Source organism: Uranotaenia lowii, chromosome 1 (genome assembly GCF_029784155.1).
Source record: "Uranotaenia lowii strain MFRU-FL chromosome 1, ASM2978415v1, whole genome shotgun sequence".
NCBI lineage: Eukaryota > Metazoa > Arthropoda > Insecta > Diptera > Culicidae > Uranotaenia > Uranotaenia lowii.
In genome coordinates, this window is record NC_073691.1 from 138,534,621 (window position 1) to 138,557,568 (window position 22,948).

At 41.7% G+C, this 22,948-nt stretch overlaps 1 protein-coding gene across 5 annotated transcripts in view; it reads left to right on the top strand.

The window, feature by feature from the left end:
* The window catches only part of LOC129740259 (dopamine receptor 1), a 708,993-nt gene that overhangs the window by 530,856 nt on the left and 155,189 nt on the right, over positions 1-22,948 (top strand). For all 5 annotated transcript variants that reach the window (XM_055731865.1, XM_055731866.1, XM_055731867.1 and 2 more), the window contains 2 exons: positions 9,025-9,190; positions 9,268-9,447. In XM_055731865.1, the coding sequence (XP_055587840.1) occupies positions 9,025-9,190; positions 9,268-9,447 (346 nt within the window). The remainder of the gene's footprint in view (positions 1-9,024; positions 9,191-9,267; positions 9,448-22,948) is intronic.

A 22,948-nucleotide genomic window follows, 5' to 3' on the forward strand; every position in this document is an offset into this window, starting at 1 on the left:
GATCAACGGAGAGCTGTCAGTTCTCATGTTGAAAGCTGCGAAAGAGACCGAGAGATTGCCTGATAATCCGTTTATCATCAAGAAGTCGATCGAGCAAGCAGTAGGGAAAATCGAAGATGCTCGTCCCGAGGCTAAAGGCTCTAGATATGTGCTAAAAGTGCGTCAACGTAGTCAGGTTGAAAAATTTCTACAGTTGAAAGCTTTGATTGATGGATCAGGTATTACGATCTGTTATCATAACACACTCAATATCCGCAAGCGCATAATAAGCTGTCAATATGGTCTCCACATCAGTGACGTCGAGTTATTGGAAGATTTAAGAACGCAACGAGTTATTGAAGCTAAACGGTTTTACAAAAACGATCCGAAAAACAAATCAAAGCTTCTACCAACCTCAACAATTTTGCTAACCATACAAGGCACCACGGTACCAGAAACAGTCTCATTTGGATTTTTGAGAATCAAAACCCGTCCATATTATCCAAGCCCACTCCAGTGTACTCTGTGCTGGCAATTTGGTCATGCGAAAAAAATTTGCAAAAATTCTCCGACATGCCCTGAATGCTCCAAGGAACACGAAACAACTGACGATCCTTGTCGAGCTGAGCCCCATTGTACGAATTGCAATGGTGCCCATAGCTCTAGATCCAGAGATTGCCATCGGAAAAAAGAAGAGATGGAGATTGTCAAAATAAAAGTTGACAATGACGTCTCATAAGAGGAAGCCAGACGAAAATACCAACTCTCACGTAACCAGGAAATGAATGTTGCACAGTCGCGTATGAATCTACTGAGAACCCCAGCAGTTTTGGAACTCACCGAAAAGCTAGCAGAAAAGGAGAAAGAAATATTCAACTTGAGAGCTCTACTTGAAAAGCTTATCAACGAAGTCGCCGCCCTGAAGAAAGATCGAGAACCCAGTCAACTTGTATCTACCCTGACCACCTCCCCGGACCCAACCACCAAACTCCAGGAATTGTCACCGGACGAACGTGTTCCCAACATTACCCTCTCCAAAGATGACAAAGGTAACAAACGACAAAAAAGTCCCGAAAAAGAACAAAACAATCGTTACAACTGCTGTTCACCCCCTTCGAAAAAACAGGTTTATCAAGAAGTAAACATTAAAAGTGTTAAGTCCAATGTTTCTAGCAATCATAAGATGGAGTAGCATGGTCATTCATTTATTCTCTGTCTTTGAATACTGGTTTAAAATTTCCCTTTGACCACGTTTAGTAATTCTAAAGGTTCCGTGTTCTTTTTTCCTTTTCTTTTAATGGATATTTGTTCTATTAACACTATTACACGTATAATTAATAACAATAACATTTCCAAAGAATCAACTAACGCAATAGCCTTACAGTGGAACCTCAGAGGTTATAGAGCTCGTCTGTCAGAGTTACAAATCCTTGTAAATCGATATAATCCAAATATAATCTGCCTTCAAGAAACTTTGTGTCAACCGAATTGTCGTACATTTGATTCTAAATACGATTTGTTTTGTAAACCTCCCTCGCAACTAACAGGATGGGGTGGAGTAGCAATCGCTGCTAAGCGGGGTTTTCCTTGTGTCAATGTTCCCCTTAACACTACATTGCAAGCTATTGCATTGAAAATAAGTTTACCTAGTGATCATACTTTTGTATCAATTTACATTCCTCCGTCTCGTGATAATAGTACTCTTAAAACTGACTTGCAAGAGCTGATAAAACAACTTCCGAAACCTTTCACCATGATGGGTGACATGAACGCTCATTCCGAAATCTGGGGTGGGATTTCTACTGATCTCCGCGGGAAAATACTGATAAGTGTGATTGATGAATTAACCTCAGTATATTAAACGATGATTCCATGACTTTTTTTAGTTTGGCCAATGGTAGTGAATCATCTGTTGACTTAACTTTGTCGTCTTCGACACTCAGTAACACAAAATGGTGTGTGGTTAATGATTTGTGTGGCAGTGATCATTTCCCTATACTTTTACTCCCCATTCATAATTGTTCTCCTATTAAATGTATCCCTAAATGGTTATTCGATAAAGGTGATTGGGTTAAATACCAAGACTCCCTAAATTGCTCTCTTGATGTTAATGAATTATATTCCCCTGAAATGTTTTTAAATCTGATTCGTCAAGCCGCATTCTCTTGTATCCCTAAATCAAGTGGTCTATTGGGCAAAAAACGTGTTCCGTGGTGGAATAGTGAAGTTGCATTTGCAGTAAAATCCCGTCGTAAAGCCCTTAGATCTCTTCGTAAACTTAGTCCTAATCACCCTGATTTCCAAAAAGCCTTAGTCATATTCCGGGAAAATCGTAACAAAACGAGGAAAATTGTAAAAGAAGCTAAACACCGTAGTTGGGTTGATTTTGTTGAGGGTTTGAATCCAAGCACCGATTCGTCCACTATTTGGAAAAGAATTGCTGCACTCCAAGGTCGTTATAGAAGTCCACAACACTTTATTAAAAACGGGAATACTCTCACAACTGACCCGGTTGTAGTTGCTGAAACCCTTGCCGACCATTTTGAGAAAATTAGTACCTCTTCTAACATTTTTTCTGTCACAAATGATTTACCACAAAACCCTGAACCTGATAAAAATCTAAATATAAATCTAGATCTCACACTCAACGAATTAGACTGGGCTCTAAGTAAGTGCTCCAGTAAAAGCACTGGATGTGATGATGTAGGGTATCCCCTCTTGAAAAACCTACCTTTATCTGGTAAATTATGCTTACTTAATACTTACAATGCAGTGTGGAAATCAGGAAAAATTCCTGATTGTTGGAAAGAGTCTATAATTGTACCCATTCATAAAAAAAATAAAAAAAGTGGTAACCCAGAAGATTATCGTCCAATTTCATTGATAAGTTGCATAGGAAAAGTTTTGGAAAGAATAGTTAACAGACGTTTAATTTGTGAATTAGAAGACAAAAAACTTCTAGATCCTCGGCAGTATGCATTTAGAGCAGGACTAGGCACCGATGTTTATTTCGCTGAACTAGAAGAATTTTTTGATAAGCCATTAAGAGATAATCAACACATCGAAATGCTGTCCATGGATATTTCTAAAGCATATGATACTTTGAATAGAGACGCAGTCATCTCTACACTAATAAAAATGAATTTTTCTGGAAAAATACTAAATTTCATAAAAAACTTTTTAGTCAACCGAACTTTTAAAGTAAGAATCGGATCAACTTATTCGTCTTTGCGAACTGCTGCTCAAGGGATTCCACAGGGATCAGTACTTTCCGTAACACTTTTCCTTGTAGGTATGAATCCTATTTTCGAAGTTATCCCTACAAATGTCCAAATTATCACTTACGCTGATGATATTCTATTGGTAGCTTATGGAAAACAGAGAAAAACACTCAGAGCAAAAATTCAGAAAGCCGCTGAAAAAGCGATCCATTGGCTAACATCTGTCGGTTTCCGTGTTGCGATAGAAAAATGCCAACTTTTGCACACTTGTCAGAATCGTCGTCATCGAGGACATGTTCCTGAGATAACTGTGGGTGATCTTACAGTTCCAACTGTGAAAACGCTTAAAGTCTTGGGTGTTACATTTGATTCAAAAATGAATTTTATGAAGCATGCCAAGGAAAGAAAAGAATCGGCGTCTGCTATGATAAACGTTTTAAAAATGATCGGATCTAAAGTAAGAGGATCGAGAGAAACGCTCATAAGTATTGTAAAAAGCACTATTGTTCCCCGATTGTTGTACGGTATTTGTGTAGCTGGTAGAAAGAAAGAACATGTCCTTCCAGTATTAGAACCTGTGTACAACAAAGCTGTGCGTTTAGCCTCTGGCGCCTTTTGCACAAGCCCTACTAAAGCCATGCTTTGTGAAGCTGGTCAACTTCCTTTCGGTTATTTGGTAGCATTAACTGAAGCCAGAACTGCAATAAGAATGATTGAAATGGGACGCACATTGAAGGATCTTGTCTTGATTAAAAGGGTAACCACATGTTTTGAAACGATAACGTCATGTAACTTTCCAAAAATTACACCTCTTATTAGATGGGGCCCACATAGATGGGACCACATAAAACCGTGTGTAGATTGGTCAATTGCCCGGCAAATTCGTGCAGGCGATAGCTCTCATAAAGTTTTATCGGTATATCATGAAGAAATTAATAAAAAATATTCAGACTTCGTAAAAATTTTTACAGACGGCTCAAAAGCAAATGGTTCAACAGGTTTCGGAATATTTTCAGAAATAAGCTCGACCAGTGAAAGATTACAGGATACTTGTTCTGTATTCTGTGCTGAGACCATGGCAATCTTAACCGCAATAAAAAATTCTCCTAAAAACAAAAAGTGCGCTATCTTTTCAGATAGTGCAAGCTGCTTGAAAGCAATTGAAGCAGGAAAATCTCGTAATTCTTGGATTCAATCCTGTGAGCTGCTTATGAAGACTAAAAAGATTACCTTGGTATGGATACCAGGACATGCCGGCATTATTGGAAACGAGAGGGCCGACCAACTTGCTAATGAGGGTAGATCCAAGAGAGTTTACAAAAAAGATATTACAGGTTCTGATGCCAAATTATTAATTAACACAAAAATATGGCAAGCTTGGCAAGATGAATGGAGATCTACAAACCCTGCCTTAAAACTACACAAAATAAAAGCTAACGTTTTCCCAGGATTTGATCGGAAAAACCCTTACGAACAAAAGGTTTTGACCAGGCTAAGAATCCGCCACTGTCGACTTACTCATGACTATCTTCTTACTCCTTATTCGTCTCCTCCTATCTGTTCTAATTGTAAAATCTCTCTTACTGTTGACCATATCCTTTTGGAATGCACCATGTTACTTCCAAAAATGCGATTGCTAAAACTTGGTAATTCTATTGAATTAATATTGAAAAATGAGAAACAACAAGAAGACAAAGTTATTAAATTTCTTAAGGATATCGACATGTTCAAACTGATATAAAATTGTACTAGGCTAGGAAAGATTAGGAATATGAATAATGTATTATTTTTTGTATATTGTGATAAATAAAACAGAGACGCGAAAGACCTAGCTCAATAGGTTAAATGCGTCTATAAACATTTTCATATGTGATGAAAGAAATTAGAGAAACATGAACTATCAAAGAACGAAAGAACATAAGCCGTAAATCGACCATGTGCTCGCTCGGCTAAAATTCCGAGTCGATGGGTGGGGTTAGAGAAACAAGAGAGATCAATAGAGGGAAAGATCACACGCGGGATATACATGGTGTTTCGATAGAAGGTCCAGCAGTTGATCGGCAGAGCTCGATTGCTCGTGTTCGCCGGTTCCATCACGTTCACCGTGGTGGAATTGGCTAACGCGCCGTTGTACCGAAGCGGAGATTGCAGGTTCAAGTCCTGTCGGTGAGCCGTTGTATCTTTTTCGAAATTTTCATGATATTTACGGCTTATGTTCTTTCGTTCTTTGATAGTTCATGTTTCTCTAATTTCTTTCATCACATATGAAAATGTGATCATTTTCAGGTACAAAGATGTACCAAGCGATTTCATAACATCAGTATTGATTTCAACAGAGCAACACCTCCCTGTGTAACTGGTCTGCTCGGAACCTTGAGCGGCACTGATTGCTTCTTCATCTGACCGTAAGTTGCGGCAAACCCGAAGCAATCGACCATGTGCTCGCTCGGCTAAAATCCCGAGTCGATGGGTGGGGTTAGAGAAACAAGAGAGATCAATAGAGGGAAAGATCACACGGGGGATATACATGGTGTTTCGATAGAAGGTCCAGCAGTTGATCGGCAGAGCTCGATTGCTCGTGTTCGCCGGTTCCATCACGTTCACCGTGGTGGAATTGGCTAACGCGCCGTTGTACCGAAGCGGAGATTGCAGGTTCAAGTCCTGTCGGTGAGCCGTTGTATCTTTTTCGAAATTTTCATGATATTTACGGCTTATGTTCTTTCGTTCTTTGATAGTTCATGTTTCTCTAATTTCTTTCATCACATATGAAAATGTGATCATTTTCAGGTACAAAGATGTACCAAGCGATTTCATAACATCAGTATTGATTGCGTCTATAAAACTTAAAAAAAAAAAAAAGCAGGCCGAGGCTGACCGCGAACAGGCAGATTGTTTGCCGGCCTGACGTGTGAACACGAAAAAGATGAAGGAGGAGAAGAAACTTTTCTGACAAATTTGGGATTTTTGGGATCCTAGAAGCAATAATTTTTGCCCTAACGGGACAGTCTATGAAATTCGAGGAATGATTACCTGCGCAATTCGCACACTTGAAAAATTCTGATTGTGGTTTATCACCACCAAAAAGGCATTTAGATTTTTCATGATCGAATGAGTCGCAAAGCATGAATCTGGCATTCATTCTACGATTTTCAGTGCCGTGACAAAAAGCTTGACAACGACGACATTGCGTAATATTTTGAAGGAAATTGGTAAAATATTTTCGAAAACGTTCAAATTTAACTCGACAATGAAACATAAAACGAGCCTTTTCATAAATTTGCAAATTATTCAACTGATCCTGTTTAAAATGGATCAAATAAAGCTCAGGAGCAAAACCAACACCACTGGTATTATTTGTGTTGGTTCTTTTCTTTATTTTACTTACTTGAATTGGAGGAAAACCTCACAAAGCATTTAATTCAGTTGTGATCTCATCCGAGGTCTGATCGCCGGTGAGACCACGAAGTACAACTTTGACAAGACGATCCCTCTTAGTGTCGTACGGAAATCTTGGTGTTTTTATTATTCAAATAATTTAAAAATTTTTGAAAATCATTAAAACATTCCGCCAAAATACGAGCAGTTCCCCTTCGACCGATCTGAAAAGAAATCTTCACATCCTTCACGGAAGTGACGATTTCTTTCCGAAAGGCATTGAAGTCAGGAATCGTGACCGTAATAGGTGGAACCTTTTCGTTTTTAAGAGTATAAGAGAAGAAGGTTTCTTAGTAAAAGCGCCGATGTGGTCTAGTGGATAGGCTGGCGCGAGTCTGGTATTGGTAAACCAGGCGTACTGGGTTCGATTCCCGGTATCGACAAGAAAAACTTTTGGGTTCGAATCCCATAAGCGGGCCGACAGGTAAGATGTGTTTCATTATATAATAACTGACTATATAATTGGAATGTTCAATCAGTTGCCAGCTGGCCAGGTATATACACGGATGCCGGAATACCTGTAAGTAAACTAGCCCACCTGATTGATTCGTTCTTCCAAAAATATACCTACATCAACACACGCAATACATTCACCACATAACAGTTCATACGAAGCCATGGGGTCCGGGTATGGTGGCGCGCTGCATTGGAGATTTGTCGAACCTAATAATCTAAGGAATGCATGTGAACCCATACTTTGGCAGAAACTGCGGTGAATCCGTGCACCCATGGTGGATTACCAACATACATAAGAGAAGAAGGTTTCTTAGTACTCTTATCAGAATTAAATATGAATATTTCCTCATCACCGATGTTATGAAGGACATTGAATGAATTGGAAATTTCAACTTTCTGGGGGATGGACCTGAATTAGGTTCGGCAATCCGTTTTTTTCCAGCTCTTGAGCCGGCCGATGACTTCCCCATGCTTCAGCATGAAAAGAGAAAAATATGGATAAAAGAAAATGAAAATAATTCTAGCACTGAAAAGTGCTGATTGAAAAACAGATACCTAAGAATAAAATAAATAATGTAAAATGTTCCTGCAGGTACACAGCAACGATACAATGCTCCGGCGGACGTGTTGACGGCTCAACGGTACAGATTGAAGTGACCTAACTTTTCTTTAGTAATTGGTAATACTTTGTCATGTGGTTGCTATTCAAATCTTCGGTTTTTTTTTAACAGGATATGAAATATAGGCAGCTGAGATGGATAGGCAATCACTAAAAAAAACAAATCAAATGCCATTTTCGTGACGAATTTGTGGTAAATGAATGTAGTGAATTGTGAAAAGAGTCAGTTGAAAAAGAATGTAGAAAATGCATGTGTGATTCATGTGTTGTTATTTATTCGACTTAAAAAAGTTCACCGGTAAAATAAAAATATTACAGTCCCCCCACAATCATTAGTCACTTAACGTATCATTTCTCCACAAAATGTTCGTTCATTCGGATGTTAGTGGACCAAACATCAAGCTTTGCATGAATTTCAGTCATTATATATTCCCTCTTGGATTTCAAACATGATTTTATTTCCAATTTTGTTGACAAATAAAATAATTTACCGAAACAATCAACGTTTTTCAAAACCACTATTATGGGTCAAAATTGAAGCTTGTAACAATTATTAGTCATATTGCCCACAATTATTAGTCACATAGAAGTCCATGGCAACACCCGAATATCAACATGAAAATCAACAAGTTTCTGGCAAACATTCAGGGGCATTTTTCGCTAGTATACGTTCAAGGGGCAATTGGGTTGAGCTAGCAACCAAGGAATGTTTTGTTTTGCTTGCGAAAAAGTGACCCATGATTGTGTGGAACTTGGTGGATTCTGTAACAATTATGGGTCACTTTTATTTTGCTAAATATTATTGAATTTTCGCATTTCATTCGCTCAGTTTTATTTGGAAAATGTAAACTCTTCTTTTGTGCTTATATGGGACCAATTCATTTGGTTGAAATCTTTAAAATACCCGCATAAGGAGCTTAACGGTTTAAGATGTCAACCTTATAACATTGGAATTTTATGCGATAGTACCACAGCTTATAGTTCACCTTTGATAAAAAGTATTCAAACAGCAATTTTACTGTTATTTAACGCACAAATAATATTTTACATGTATTTTGATGATTTTGTCGATTAACTAAAAATAATAATTTGAAATAATTTCTTTTGGTTTAGTAGATATCAACAGTTCTAATGATCGGTGACTAATAATTGTGTGTGACCCATGATTGTGGGGGAACTGTACTTATTTGAAAGATACGAAAATAAATCACTAACCTTCGTATTTCAATGAAATCTTACTGAAAATAATTTTAAGAATGAGCCTGTTGATTAAAAAAAACTCATAAAATTTGTGTTTCTCCCTCGCTTTTTTAGGTGGTAACGGCAACGACAATCTGTAATCTAACGGTGACCGGCAATCAGACGGATGGTAGCGGAGATGGAAGAGGAACGGGTGCCGGAAGCGGGGGAGGCACGTTAGCAGAAGACGGCGAAGAAGACGATATGGATGCTTTATCGCCTCTGGCGATGTCCTGTTTAGGTGAGCAGTCTCGGAAGCTAAATTTTGTTTAGAAAAAAAAGTTAACGGTAGCATCGTTTTTTTTAACCTTCTACCAGGCGTATTTCTATCGATTGTGATATTCCTGTCCGTGGCCGGTAACATCCTGGTCTGCATAGCCATCTACACCGAGCGCAGCTTGCGGCGGATTGGGAACCTTTTCCTGGCATCGCTGGCCATCGCAGATCTGTTCGTGGCCTCGCTAGTGATGACATTTGCCGGTGTCAACGACTTGTTGGGTAAGTATAATGTTTAGATTTGTTCCAATCGACGTTGTTATGACTTTTCCTTCCTTGTATAAAAAAAATCACTAACGATACTGTATAGGGTATCACATAATGGGACATCCTTACTGTTTGGTGCCTCACATTGTTCAATCGTATATTGAAATTCATGCACATTACATGACTAGATACAACCACCTTAACATATTTACATTGATAACAATAATCGTTAAAACGATTTTTTTTTTTAATTTTAATCCGTTATTAGTTAGAAAAATGCTAAGGTTGACTTTGTCCGTTTTTTTTTTCAAAAGCAAACCATCGAAACCGCAAAAAAAGTATTACAAGCTAGTATCTCTCTCAGCTTCCAATTGTTAATGTATGACTGTCATGGATCAATCACCGCTCAAGTGTATCTGGCTGGGGAAGATTTTCATTCCTCCATCATCGTAGCTGAAAGCAAAAGATTCTTTTTTCACCCAATGAGTGACAGTTTAAAAGGGCTGCAAACGCTAAAAAAAACTCATACCCTTGGCTAGGCTTCCTTCCGAATGCTCAAATCTTTCGATAGCCTGAGGACGTACTTCGAAAATGAAACTTTACAGGACGTCAACATCGCCGTTGGCAGTCAGAAGCAGTTGGAGAATTTCACTATCCTCCACTGAAAGTGCCAGTAAGCTCTAGTAGCAAGAAATAATAATTTCACATCCATCGATTTTCACGCGATGCTTCAGCTAAATGGATTTGCCAGTTTTGCGCACCACTTTGGCTTGTGTTCTTTCGTTGCTAGGAAATTTCATATCGGCATAAAACCGAACGGTGGCCCGCGGCTTTGCAGGGCACTGAACTTTCCATCAACCTACTAGATAGAGCAAAAACTGAAAAACTTTTCTCACCATGACCTGCGGGAAAATTCAATGGAAACCTGGCTACCGGAAAGCCCATGGGAAAGCATTTCCAACTGTAATTACGGATTCCACTTGATGATGTGGGTAGCAAAGCGACAGGTGCCTGTCGTAATTTAGGATCAGAGAAATCCAGGCTTCATTCCATGCTTCACAAAGCTCCTAAACTAATTTCAAATGCGAATGAATTTTAACAAAATTCAAAATAAAATGATTTTGGAGAAAATTTCATTTGATAAAAAACATGATCAACATAATCTGAGAGCTCTATGATTTATGACAAAGCACAGTGGTCCAGAAATTAAATTTAGCGGGACACAATTTTTTCCATTTTTCCCTTAAGTTTGATGCATTATATGTCCAAGAAAAACAAACAACATACCTCCAATTTTATTTTGTATCGGGAAGCCTGTAGTATAAACTGTTAAATTCAATCAACAATAAAATTTTCGACTTGCTCTATTTGGAGTTATCGTAGCTCAAAAAGAGTCATTTTCAGGACAAATTGCCCAACTAGAATATGATCTTTAAAAAAATCTGTCAACGATGAAACTCAAGCTTATACTGAACTTAGGTACTTATGGGTAAGGATCTAAGCAATCAGGACTTAACCTTCTCGATGCGATCGTTTTTTTTTATTTCAGTGTGTATAAAATACATAATATAGATTCCGGTTGATCGGGTTCAAATTAGCGTGGCTTTCGTTTGAAGCCTGCCATCACATTTTGTACAGTCTCCTCATCTGTATACTTTCTTCGCCGCAGAACCCCAGTTTTCATTGAAATGCTTCTCGCTGCTAACGGTTTTTTGGATCTTCTTAAGGTTTTGCTTAACTATTTTACTTACTTAATGTGAAGACCTCCACTGTTGACGATCCAGAGCCAGCGTCTCCACTTAGTCCCAGTCAAGACCCTCGTCGACAGTTCGAATTTCGGCGGCTGGCTTCGCCGCCACGAGTTTCTGGGTCTTCCTCTTCTTCGATGTCTTCCTGGATTCCATTTTAGCGTCTCTCTGCAAATCTCGTTCTCATATTTTCGCAGCGCCCAATTCATCTCCTCTTACGTTCCCGAATCTCAATTCCTAGCGCCCTTTGATGACACTGACGATGTCGTTCCTCATTCAAGATCCAGTTGCCAGGCCACCAAGCGCGGATGATGTTCCGCAGGCAGCTGTTTACGTTCGAGTTAAAGATTCGAATTTTCGTTCGTAGAGATATCTGACGTGGGCGCTAGATGTAGCTGAGAAACGCAAATGCAAATAGAAAAGCCCGATTTGCATCCGGGTTTCGTTGACTTTCCTGGTACCACCATCAGGCGGGATCTGGCTACCAAGATACTGGAAGCACTCCACTTTCTAAACTTGCTGCCCAGCTACCACGAAACTGGAGGAACTTCATGGGTTGATTTCCAGTAACGACACGACGGTTGCGACAGTAACTTTGAGACCTGCTGTCTTAGAGCTTTCGGTGAGGTCATCGAGTTTGCTCTGCAGATCTGGTTGTGTTTGGGCGAGCAACACAATATCGTCTGCCAGGTCAAGGTCGTTCAGTAGCTCCATTGTCGAAGGGTTCCACGACAATCCTTGGTTCGGTGCACAGTCGATCGATCCAGTTCGATTCTTATCCATTACGATTAGAAAAAGCAGCGGTGATAAGATACATCCCTGTCACACTCCAGCAGTTACGGGATCGGATCGGACAAGACACCGTCGTGCAAGGCCTTGCACGAATATGCCTCGTACTGTACTTCGATGAGATGGACTAGTTTCTCTGGAACCCCTCGTCGTCTAAGAGCAGCCCAGTTGTTTTCGTGGTTAAGTCGGTCGAATTTCCTGGAATTCGTTGATTTGTTCCAGTATGATTCGTAGCGTTGTGATGTGGTCCACACATGATCGTCCGGATCGGAGCTTGTTGCCGTCGGAGTGTAGCGTCGATTTTCTCCTGGATCCTGTTCAGGATCACTTTACAGAGTACTTCTAGGGTTGTACAGATCAACATTATGCCTCGCCAATTATCGCACTCTGCCAGGACCTTTCTTCGGGACCATTACGAGGATACCCTGCATCCAGTCAGCCGGGAATGTTGCTCTATCCCAGATGTCAGCGAAAAGACGGTGCAACATATGTGCTGACAAGGCAGTGTCGGCTTTCAGCATTTCAGCAGGGATGCAATCGATCCCGAGCGCTTTTTTGGATTTCATGCTTTTTATAGCCGCTTCATTTTCAACCAGCGAGGGCGCTTCTGAGTTATTTAATGCGATTAACTGTTGGCCCTTCGAGCTGCGGGTTCTGTTGGCCATCGTTATTCGTTACTTGGAAGAGTTGTTCGAAGTGCTTAGTCCATCGTTTGAGCTGATCTGTTCGATTGGTCATTAACTGACTTGCTCGGTTTTTTTAGTGGCATTCTAGCATTAGTCCTTGCACAACTGAGGCGGCGAGAAATGTTATAAAGTAATCGGATATCTCCATTGGAGGTGGCTCTTTCTCCCTCTTAGGCTAGAGAGTTTGTCCAGGCTCTCTTATCTCGTCTACAAGCTTGTTTATCTGCATATCGTAAGCGGGCGACTGCTTTGGCCGACCCGGTACATGCCTACTCAATTTCGACTTTCACCTTTCTCCGATCATCGACCATCCTCCAAGTTCCATCCGACATCCATTCACTTCTTCTTCCACAAACTTTACCGAGAGTACCATGGCTCGTCATGGTAAAGGCATTCTCGGTTCCACACCACTGTTCTTCGACCATCCGTCTGTCGACAATTCCGAGGCTCGGGATTCTAACTGTTCAACGTATGCCCTTTTCACCTCTGAATTCTCCAACCGGCGGACGTCGTATCGACACCCGACTTTCTTCTCGCGCCTTTGGACACACGCAACTCTCAGTCGTATGTCGCCAAGGACGAGGTGATGGTCAGATGCAATGTCTGTGCTTAGTTTGTTGCGGACATCAAGAAGGCTCTTTCTCCAATGTCGACTGATGCAGATGTGGTCAATTTGATTTTCAGTTCGGCTATCTCGGGATACCCAAGTGACCTTATGTGCTGATCGATGGGGGAAGAGCGATCCACCGATCACCATGTTGTTGTTGTCACAAAATTCTACAAACAGCCCTCCGCTGTTCAATTGACTGTAAAACTGCTCTATTCCTGCAAATCGGCAACGTCTGTTGGCGCATAACACTGGACCATTGTAAGGTTTCTAACCCGTGTTCTAAATCTGGCTACGATTATTCTTTCGTTCATCGGTGCCCATCTAATGAGGGCCGCATAGGCCTACGGGTTTAACAGGAAACCAACTCCTCGTTCCCGAGTAGCATGTTCTCCAGTGTTAGGCCAACGGGCTTCGCTCAGTCCCAGAATTTCAAGCTTGAGGCGGCTAGCTCTTAGCAAGTTGAGCCAGCTTGCCTGGTTGGGCAAGGGTTAAAACATTCCAAGTTCCAATTCGTGTTCGTGTTTTCATGCTAAAAGCCGTCGCCAAAGTTCCAGATTGGTCCGCTCGCTGTGAGACAGACGCGGTTTGAGCCGCCCTTGACCTGGAGAACAGACGCTCGGTTGTTGTTGCACGCCGCCCCTGGCCTGGGGAACAGACGCGTGCGGCCACCTTCTCGGTCTGCATGCCACCAAAGCATCCACCGGGGTTGGGAATTTATCCGAACTCCGCTTAGGTTACTCGTACCCCAGCTGGCACCACGGGGAGGTTGTGAATAAGAGGTGATATGACCACTATGAGGTCTAATGTTGCACATCGATGAGATGGTGTTATAATCCAAAAGCTTCTAATTTATATTTATTATATTTTCCAAAATCGAACAATATTAAATAAAACTCACGAAAACGGGTTTGCTTAACTTTTCTGGGGAATTCAATATAAGGTACTTACAAGTAAATAAATCTTTCTAAGCTTCTCAACGGCCTTTCCGGGAAACTGATTAGACTGATCATGGCGACGATGGATGGAACGTAGTGCTGTGTGCGGATTTCGGGTGAATTGTCGAGTTCATTCGAATCGCGCAGGGGGCTTCGACAAGGTGACGGTCTATCCTGCATGATGTTCAACGTGGCGCTAGAAGGTGTTATTCGACGAGCGGTGGGCGAAATGCGGGGCACGATTTTCAACAGATCCAGTCATCTTATCTGCTTTGCCGATGACATTGATATAGTCGGCAGATCATCTGCGGCGGTAGAGGAGATCTACCGCAAACTGAAACGCGAAGCAGGATGGATTGGATTGATGATTAATACGTCCAAGACAAAGTACATGCTGGCCTGCGGATCCGAGACCGACCGAACCCGCTTGTCCAGTAATAACAAGGTCACGATCGACGGCGACGAGCTGGAGATGGTTGAAGACTTTGTCTATCTCGGCTCACTGGTGACCGCAGGCAATGACACCAGCCGTGAGATCCGGAGGCGAATTATCAGCGGAAGTCGTGCCTACTATGGACTCCACAAGCAACTGCGGTCGAGAAGACTTAGCCCTCGCACGAAGTGTAACCTGTATACGACGCTCATTAGACCGGTTGTTCTCTACGGGCACGAGAAATGGATATTGCTCGAGGAGGACCTGCGTACACTCGGAGTATTTGAGCGACGAGTGTTAAGAACCATCTTTGGCGGCGTACAGGAGAACGGAGTGTGGAGGCGAAGGATGAACCACGAGCTCGCGCGACTCTACGGCGAACCCAGTATCCAGAAGGTGGTGAAAGCTGGCCGGATACGCTGGGCGGGACATGTTGCGAGAATGCCGGACGACTGTCCTGCAAAACAGGTGTTCGCTACGAATCCGGTAGGAACAAGACGAGCGGGGGCGCAACGAGCGAGATGGTTAGACCAAGTGGAGCGTGATCTGGCGAACGTGGGATGCCCGAGAAATTGGAGAACGGTTGCCATGGACCGAGTGAGTTTTAGGAATTATGTTCGTCAAGCTATGTCGTGAGACGGAATACTATGTAAATAAAAATAATAAGCTTCTCAAGTCTCTTGAGTCTTGAACTATCGTATTATAATAAATTTCTACTTTCAACAAAACAACCATCACAACTTTGGTGAAAGTAAAAAGGAAGGATGTAGGGGAACTGGGTATAAAATGCGCAGTCGGGACAAGATGCGCCACCATCAGTATTTCACTAAACAAACATTGTTCAACATTTCTAAAAAAAAGGCCAGTTCGTTCTATTTACACTTTTATGCATTTCTAAACATTTGTGGACCTTCTAAGTTTTCTATATTGCGTAAATTTGACGAAATACGAAAACAAAATTTTTAGGAGCTTTTCTTGCAATTTTTCAACTTTTCTCGTTAGGAATTACGGCATCTATCAGCAAAACATTTACCTGGCATCTGTTCCAATGATGAATATTGGTCTTGACAATCATCACACAACGAAAAAAATCCGTATTAAATTATTTTTTCTGTTATTTGAAACTATTTTAAATAAACATGTCTAGGCAGAGCAAAACGCGCCATGTTCGTTTATCTTTAAATGTTCGTTTGTTTAAATTTATATGCAGTTTTCATCACAACAATTTTATGGATATTTATATAATGAATTGAAAAACATAACTTGAATATAAACAAATATATTTAAAATTCCTAAGTTGCATATTGATTTAATTACCTATTCACAAGAACGTCAGTATATCTGGCAGCACTGCGCGTAGCAATACATTTTACAATCTGTAAAGTATAAAAGAAGTGTTTTTACCTCGCAAACACTTTCGGAGGCCCTTGAATTAATAAACACTTATTAATCGTTAAACGGCGCGTTTGGGTACACACATATGAGCACTTTGCCCCAAACGAAATGGAAATCATACTTTAGGAAGCCTTTCAAAATTTAACGATTAAGATGTTAATAATTGGTATAGGTGTTCCTGTATGTATATTTCTGGCGAAGAACAGTCCCCTTTTCAAAACTATGTTCGAATTTACTGGATTGCATTCTTCATTTACGAGTAATGAAAGATTCTTCTTAACGTGGGCGTCTTACCCCCAGTTCCCCTAATACTACATTAAAGGCATATTGTAGCAGTCCTCATACTCGAAAATTCGATATTTTTTCTCCGCCTTTAAGTAGACCCAATTTGTCCGTCACTCGATCGATCTCGAACATAATATCGATTCGCGCGATCGACGGTTTGAGTAATGCGGTTCGTCACGCTGGGGGAGACGTTCATACATTCTCCCGCGAGGTGTTGAATTGTTTCAGCTAGAACCAATTAGCTACTGCGATTCTAATGCAGCTGCCGAAATTCTTATCTCTTGAGATAATCTCATAGAACTCTCAGGGATTATGAACTTCCGCCGAGGGCGTTCGTAGCAAGGTCACCTTCCCTGTTCTGAGAGCTCAAGGAGACGATCAAACGTTTCTTGAGTGTGATCGGCAGTGGAAGTGCGCGTGGGCCGAGATTGATTGGGTCCGAATTTTGGGTAAATTGAAGTGCGGTCAGGACCTTCAATTATAATTAGATTATTATTTGTTTGTTTAGGTAAATAAGCTAGGGAAGTTGCGTGCCTAGATAGTTAGAGCGTGTGATTCGTTGCATCATAAAAACTGCAGGTAAATTGTGCGTGTGAGAATAAATCGTGCGTTGTTTTAATTTCTTTGTGCCGAAGAAGGCACAGCACATTTTTCCCACCAGAAGCGGATCAATCCAGGGATCACGCAGCACTCCGCTGCTTAATTTTCCCGCCACACCAGGAACACCCGACGTTCAGACCCGTCGGAAGCGAGGCGCTCCGTCTACATCGCGTCTCGGGGGAGTGTCGGGAACTCCGCGTGGCCGTGTGGGCCAACCATTGTCACGGCCAACCAATCGCCAACCCAAGTGCTGCTCAAGGTCAAGGTAAGGCAGCACAGCGTCGGTCGACGACCTTTGACCGCAGGTCAAACCACCGAGCACGTCAGCCAAAGCACGTGCTTGTGCGAACATCATTCGCCGCCCCATCGACACCTTCTTCGAGCATCTGAGTCGTCAGCCAGCATCCGAGAGATGACTCCTCAGCATTAGGAGTCGTCACCGCCCGCCAACAGCTCTCTCCATCGCCGCCAGGTAACAGGGGCACAGGATCTGGTGAGTCCATCCCGTTGGGAAAGCTATTATAGCATCGAAGGGGTCGTCATCGAATGACGAAAACGTGAATTTTCCCACCGAAATATGCTTGCGGACGGTTAACATAGCCCCGTCACGAACATAATCCAGTCGAGAGGTCGAATTTCCCGTACCACCGTTTAGGGAAACCCCGCTGGTGCAGCATAAAAGCCCGGGTGCGACAAGCTATGTTGCTCTAAAGCTTGTCGCATAAAACACGCACGATTTGGGGGGAATACATTTAGGCGTTAACGAGTCGCACGCATGATAGGATAGGTAGAATTTGAATGCTTTAAATGTTAGGATTTAGGAAATAAATAATTAAAATTGTAATTGTCATTTGATTTCTTTCTTACTTAATTGAAAGTTTTGACCGAACTGGGGTAGTCCGGGGTAGGACCTGGGGGGTTCATGGGCAATTAAGCTGTCGTTTGCATTTGGTATTCGGGAGGTCGTCAGCTCAGTGATGAGATTGCCAGGAATGGGCGATCTATAACTGAGTTGTTCTAAGGATTTTATGTTGGTTGGTAGCAATTTCGTCATGTGTTAGTTTCGTCGCATTTTGGGTTAGCTATTTGGAGAGCCCTATCTGATCCGATCCTTAATCACTTTTAAGGACAATTTATGGACTCGCCCTCAGCGGAGTCTCACCGGGCATATTAAACCGTGGCGTACGATCTCCTAACGGAGTGGCGCTTAAGTCGTACGCCAGTAAGGGATCGGTCAGTGGCGGCTACATCTTGGCGCCCAACTTAAAGGTTTTTTTTTGTGGAGATTTCGCTTCAGCGTTGAACTTAATATTGAGTTTTTCTGGAGAAAGGGTTACATATTAGTACCCAAAAGTTGTTGAATTTCTTTGTTAGCAAAAAATAACTCTATGGATTTTTGATTACAGTTTATTATGTCGAAATCAAGAACAAGATACAGTTTTGTAAGGACAATTCAGCTACAAAAAAACACCTAAACGAAAAACTATCGAAAGATACAATAAAATTATTCGAGAATATTCTCGTGACATTATAGGTCACTAGCTAAATGACATTGGTTGAAACACTACACTCCATCTAATTGGACTTATGACTATTTAGCCACATATCGGCTTGGTATCTCTGGAGATTATAAGGTACAATATTTATGGTACTTATATTAAGAAACTTCGTGTTGTTTTTGGTTCATTGTGTAGACATATTAAGAAATTCAAGCTGACTTAATTATATTTTGGGATCTGCGTATTGATATTTTCTGCGTTCTGCGTGTTTTGTTGAAGTATTTTTCGGTCGTGATTTTGTTATCTGGAATTAAAAAGAAACAAAATTAACCCAACATAGAATAAAAGATCATAGAATATATCGCGAGTAATATTGAGCTATTTATTTACAGTGTGGGTGTTAATTTATGATAATTGTTCATCGTTATTTATATTGCTGTTTCTGACTATTCGTTATTTATTATTCTAGTGCATTGTAAGGTTATTCGTTATTTATTATTAGGTAGTATCATAGTAACAAATTCGTCATTACAGTTGTTTAGTAAAACGTTACTCAAACTGTGATAATCTTGAAATCAATATAATTCAGCCGTTAATTATTCAAGGCTGTGTGATAAAAATTATTGTGGTGAGAACTTTAAAATATTCCATAATTCAATTTAACTTGGAAATTGATATCTTGTGTATTAAATTTGTAAATATTTATTTATTTATTTCTATAGCTATTAGTAAATTATTAAATTAGAGTTTATTTATTTTCACTATTAGTTACTTGTTATTTATAGTTATTGTTTCATCCCAGTTTATTAATTTATTGGTAGCTTATTTATTTAGATAATTATTTACTTATTTAATTTCGTAGTTCTTTACATATTGTGTTATTTATTGATTCACGTTTTTAGATGTATTTTCGTGGATTAGTGATATTGTGAAATTGAGATATATTTATTCAGTGATTAGTTATTTTCTGTTTATATGTTGATATTTATTCACATTTAAACGTACTAATTAGTAATTTAATCTTTAATTTAGATAGTTTATTAAATTGTACATTATTTATGTTCATTGTTCAATAAAATTTATTATTATCGCGTAATCAATCGTTTATGAAGTGAAGTGAATTCTATCTGGTAATATATAATAAATTAAGTGTGAATATAATTATAAAAATGGCACACAAATTCCCCAAAGCTGACCATCTAACGGAAGAGGAAGTTAGTTATGAGCTTCTGATCCGAAAATCGGTTTATGACGAAAAAGAGCTAGGTACCGACCAAGAAGAGAAACGTAGGTTGCTCCGCAGACTTTTTCACGAGGACGTAAGGGAGAACCGAGAGTGGACTTCACCGTACACCATAGATCAGGAGTTCGATTATATTGCGGGAAAAATCAACGAACTTGGAAGGAAATTGGAGAACCGACTGGATGAAGCTTCTATTTCGCGCCTTAAGCATTACTTCTTGAGAGCGAGCAGATGTCGCGCTACAGATCAGCCATCGCTTGGTATGGTCAAGGAGCTCACGAACGAAATTCGACAAATGTTGACAAGATTCTGTCCTGACAAGCCAGTTCAAAAGAAGACCCTTTACCCAGACAGCATGGCAGTTCCATTGCAGCAAGAGACTTTAGAACCGACGATCGAATATGGTGATTCGAATTTAGCTACTGGAGGCAGTCCCTTAAGATTTCCTGAACCAGGTAATCAGGCGGAACCAGGTCATCGGGAAAGCAGAACCGGAACTACCCCGAAACACATCAGACCATCGACATCCCAGGACGACGAAGAGAAAGCGAGACTGCTCAGGCGTATTGCGGAACTTGAGAACGAACTCGTCCAAATGTGGTCGAAAGCTAACGACGATCAGCACCCGAAACTTAGAGTTGAGGAGGCGATGATCGATTTTGCAGAGGCTAGGATCAACGATCGAGAGCAACGGAGAGATTCAGACGTTCGAAGGGAGCCGAAAGCAAGATCGAGTTACAGAGCAACACCAAAACTTCACGAGCCAGCCCGAACAGTGCGCCGGAATGAACCACAACTTTACTCCAATCCTAAGGAACGACGTTACCTGAACGACCCAGAGTTTGAAGATGACAACGACGGTTATCCTTTTAGTCAATCATCGAGCTTCTTGGACTCAGATGAAGACGAAAGGTTCGAGAGATCCAGGAACAGGCATTCCCAGCCAATTCATCATCGCAACCAGGTTTCTAGAAGAGTCCGTCAACCCCGAGAGTACGACATTCACCCGAACGAAGAAGGAAGAAGCTTTTCCAGGCAGCCAAATATCCGTAGAATTACGGATGCGGAGATTCAGAATGCCGACCGTCGAATGGAAAAGTGGCATCTTACATTCGACGGGGACAATCGCCATCGACCCCTCGAAGATTTCCTGCATAAGGTACGGAAGCTGGCGCAAATGGACCGGATCAGTGAGGACGTGCTTCTGCAACGAATCCATACCATTCTTCGCCGCGAAGCTTATGATTGGTACATATGCTACGCCGACGAATTCATTGACTGGAAAGACTTCGAGAACAGCATACGCTATATGTATGGCAACCCTAACAAAGATCAAGGCAACAGGCAGCGAATCTATACGCGAAAGCAAAGCCGGAACGAGACATTCCTGACGTTCAAGATGGAGATAGAACGCATGAACAAAATGCTCACCTGCCCGATGGACAGCGATCGCTTGTTCGAAATCATTTGGGACAATATGAGGGACCACTACAGATCTAGGTTATCTTGCCGTACTGTAACGAATCTGCGTAAACTCGAGTACTTCGCGTACAGAATCGACGCCAATGACCCTGCTTTTCGAAACCGCGAAAACCCACCGAGAACGTTGAATCCAGTGCATCATATCGACACCAAGAAGGAAGACCGCGATGAACTCTACTCATCCTATTCTGAGTCGGAGGAAGTCAACGCCATCGATCGTCGTTTCGAGAGGAAGCGCTGGCCTCGAGAGCAACGGCAGAACGATCAGTCATTCCCCCAGCAATCGACAAGCCAGGTCAAGGTAGAGAAGCCGCAGGTGTTTTGCTGGAATTGTCGCAAAAATGGTCATTTTTGGAGGCTTTGTCAAGAGCCAAAAAAGATTTTTTGCTACGTTTGCGGAACACCGGACGTGACGTCAACATACTGCGACAAGCACCCGCGTAATCCGAGAAGAGGTTCGGAAAACTGAGCTCGGAATGTAAGCGAGGGAACACGAACATTCCAACTTACGACAAAGTTCCCAATTTAAAACCCGACGAGTACGACGACCCGATACAGAGAGTTTGCGAGGTAAGGATCCAAGCTGAACGTTGTCCTTATATCGCAGTCAGAATATTTGATCAAGAATACGAAGCCTTACTCGATTCAGGAGCGAGTGTCAGCGTAACAAGCGTGGAAGATATCGCAGAAAGGAACGGCCTTAAACTCCAACCAAGTCCAGTAAAAATAGTGACTGCCGACAAGACCACACACGAATGCCTGGGACTCGTGAACTTACCGATCGAGTTCAAAGGTATAACGAGAGTCATTCCGACAGTAGTTGTACCTCAAGTTTGTAGGAAACTCATCCTGGGATACAACTTCTGGAAGTCGTTCGGAATCAAACCCATGATGGAAGGTGAGAACGGATTCGAGACATTGGCAACCGTAGAAACGAAAAACTCAGGAAACCACAGTACCCCAGACATCAATTTCACTCTGCTACCGATCGAATCTATTCCCATGCTGAAGCCGACAGAACCAGATGAATCCCTAGACATCCCCGCCCTTGAATTCCCGGAGCCTTCGAAGACGACAGCCGAAACGATCGAGACTGAACACGAGTTGTCATCGGAGGAGAGGAAGCAGTTGGTCGAGGTCATCAAGAAGTTCCCCGTAACTACAGCAGATCATCTTGGAAGGACTCATCTGTTGCAGCACGAAATCGTCCTCAAGGAAGGTGCTACACCGAGACGTCAGCCACTCTATCGGTGTTCGCCGGCCATACAGTCCGAAATGGACGCCGAAATCGATCGTTACAAACGCATGGATGCTATCGAGGAATGCTCAAGCGAGTGGGCCAACTGCTTAGTCCCTGTTCGTAAAGCGAACGGAAAACTAAGAGTTTGTTTGGACTCTCGCAACATCAACGCTTGGACCAAGAAAGATTCCTATCCCATGAGGAATATGGGAGAAATCTTTCACAAACTGGAGAAGGCAAAGTATTTTTCGGTGGTGGACCTCAAGGACGCGTATTTCCAGATTCCCCTCAAAGAGGAATCTAGAGACTATACTGCGTTCAGGACTAGCCGTGGTTTGTTCCGCTTCAAGGTTTGCGCTTTTGGTTTATGCAACGCAGGATTCTCGATGTGCCGATTGATGGATAAGGTCATAGGGTTCGACCTAGAGCCCAATGTATTCGTGTACCTCGATGACATAGTCATCGCCACGAAGTCATACTCCGAACATGTCCGCCTCTTAAACATCGTCGCCGAAAGACTATCCAAAGCTAAACTGACCATCTCTTTGGATAAGAGCAGATTCTGCAGGAA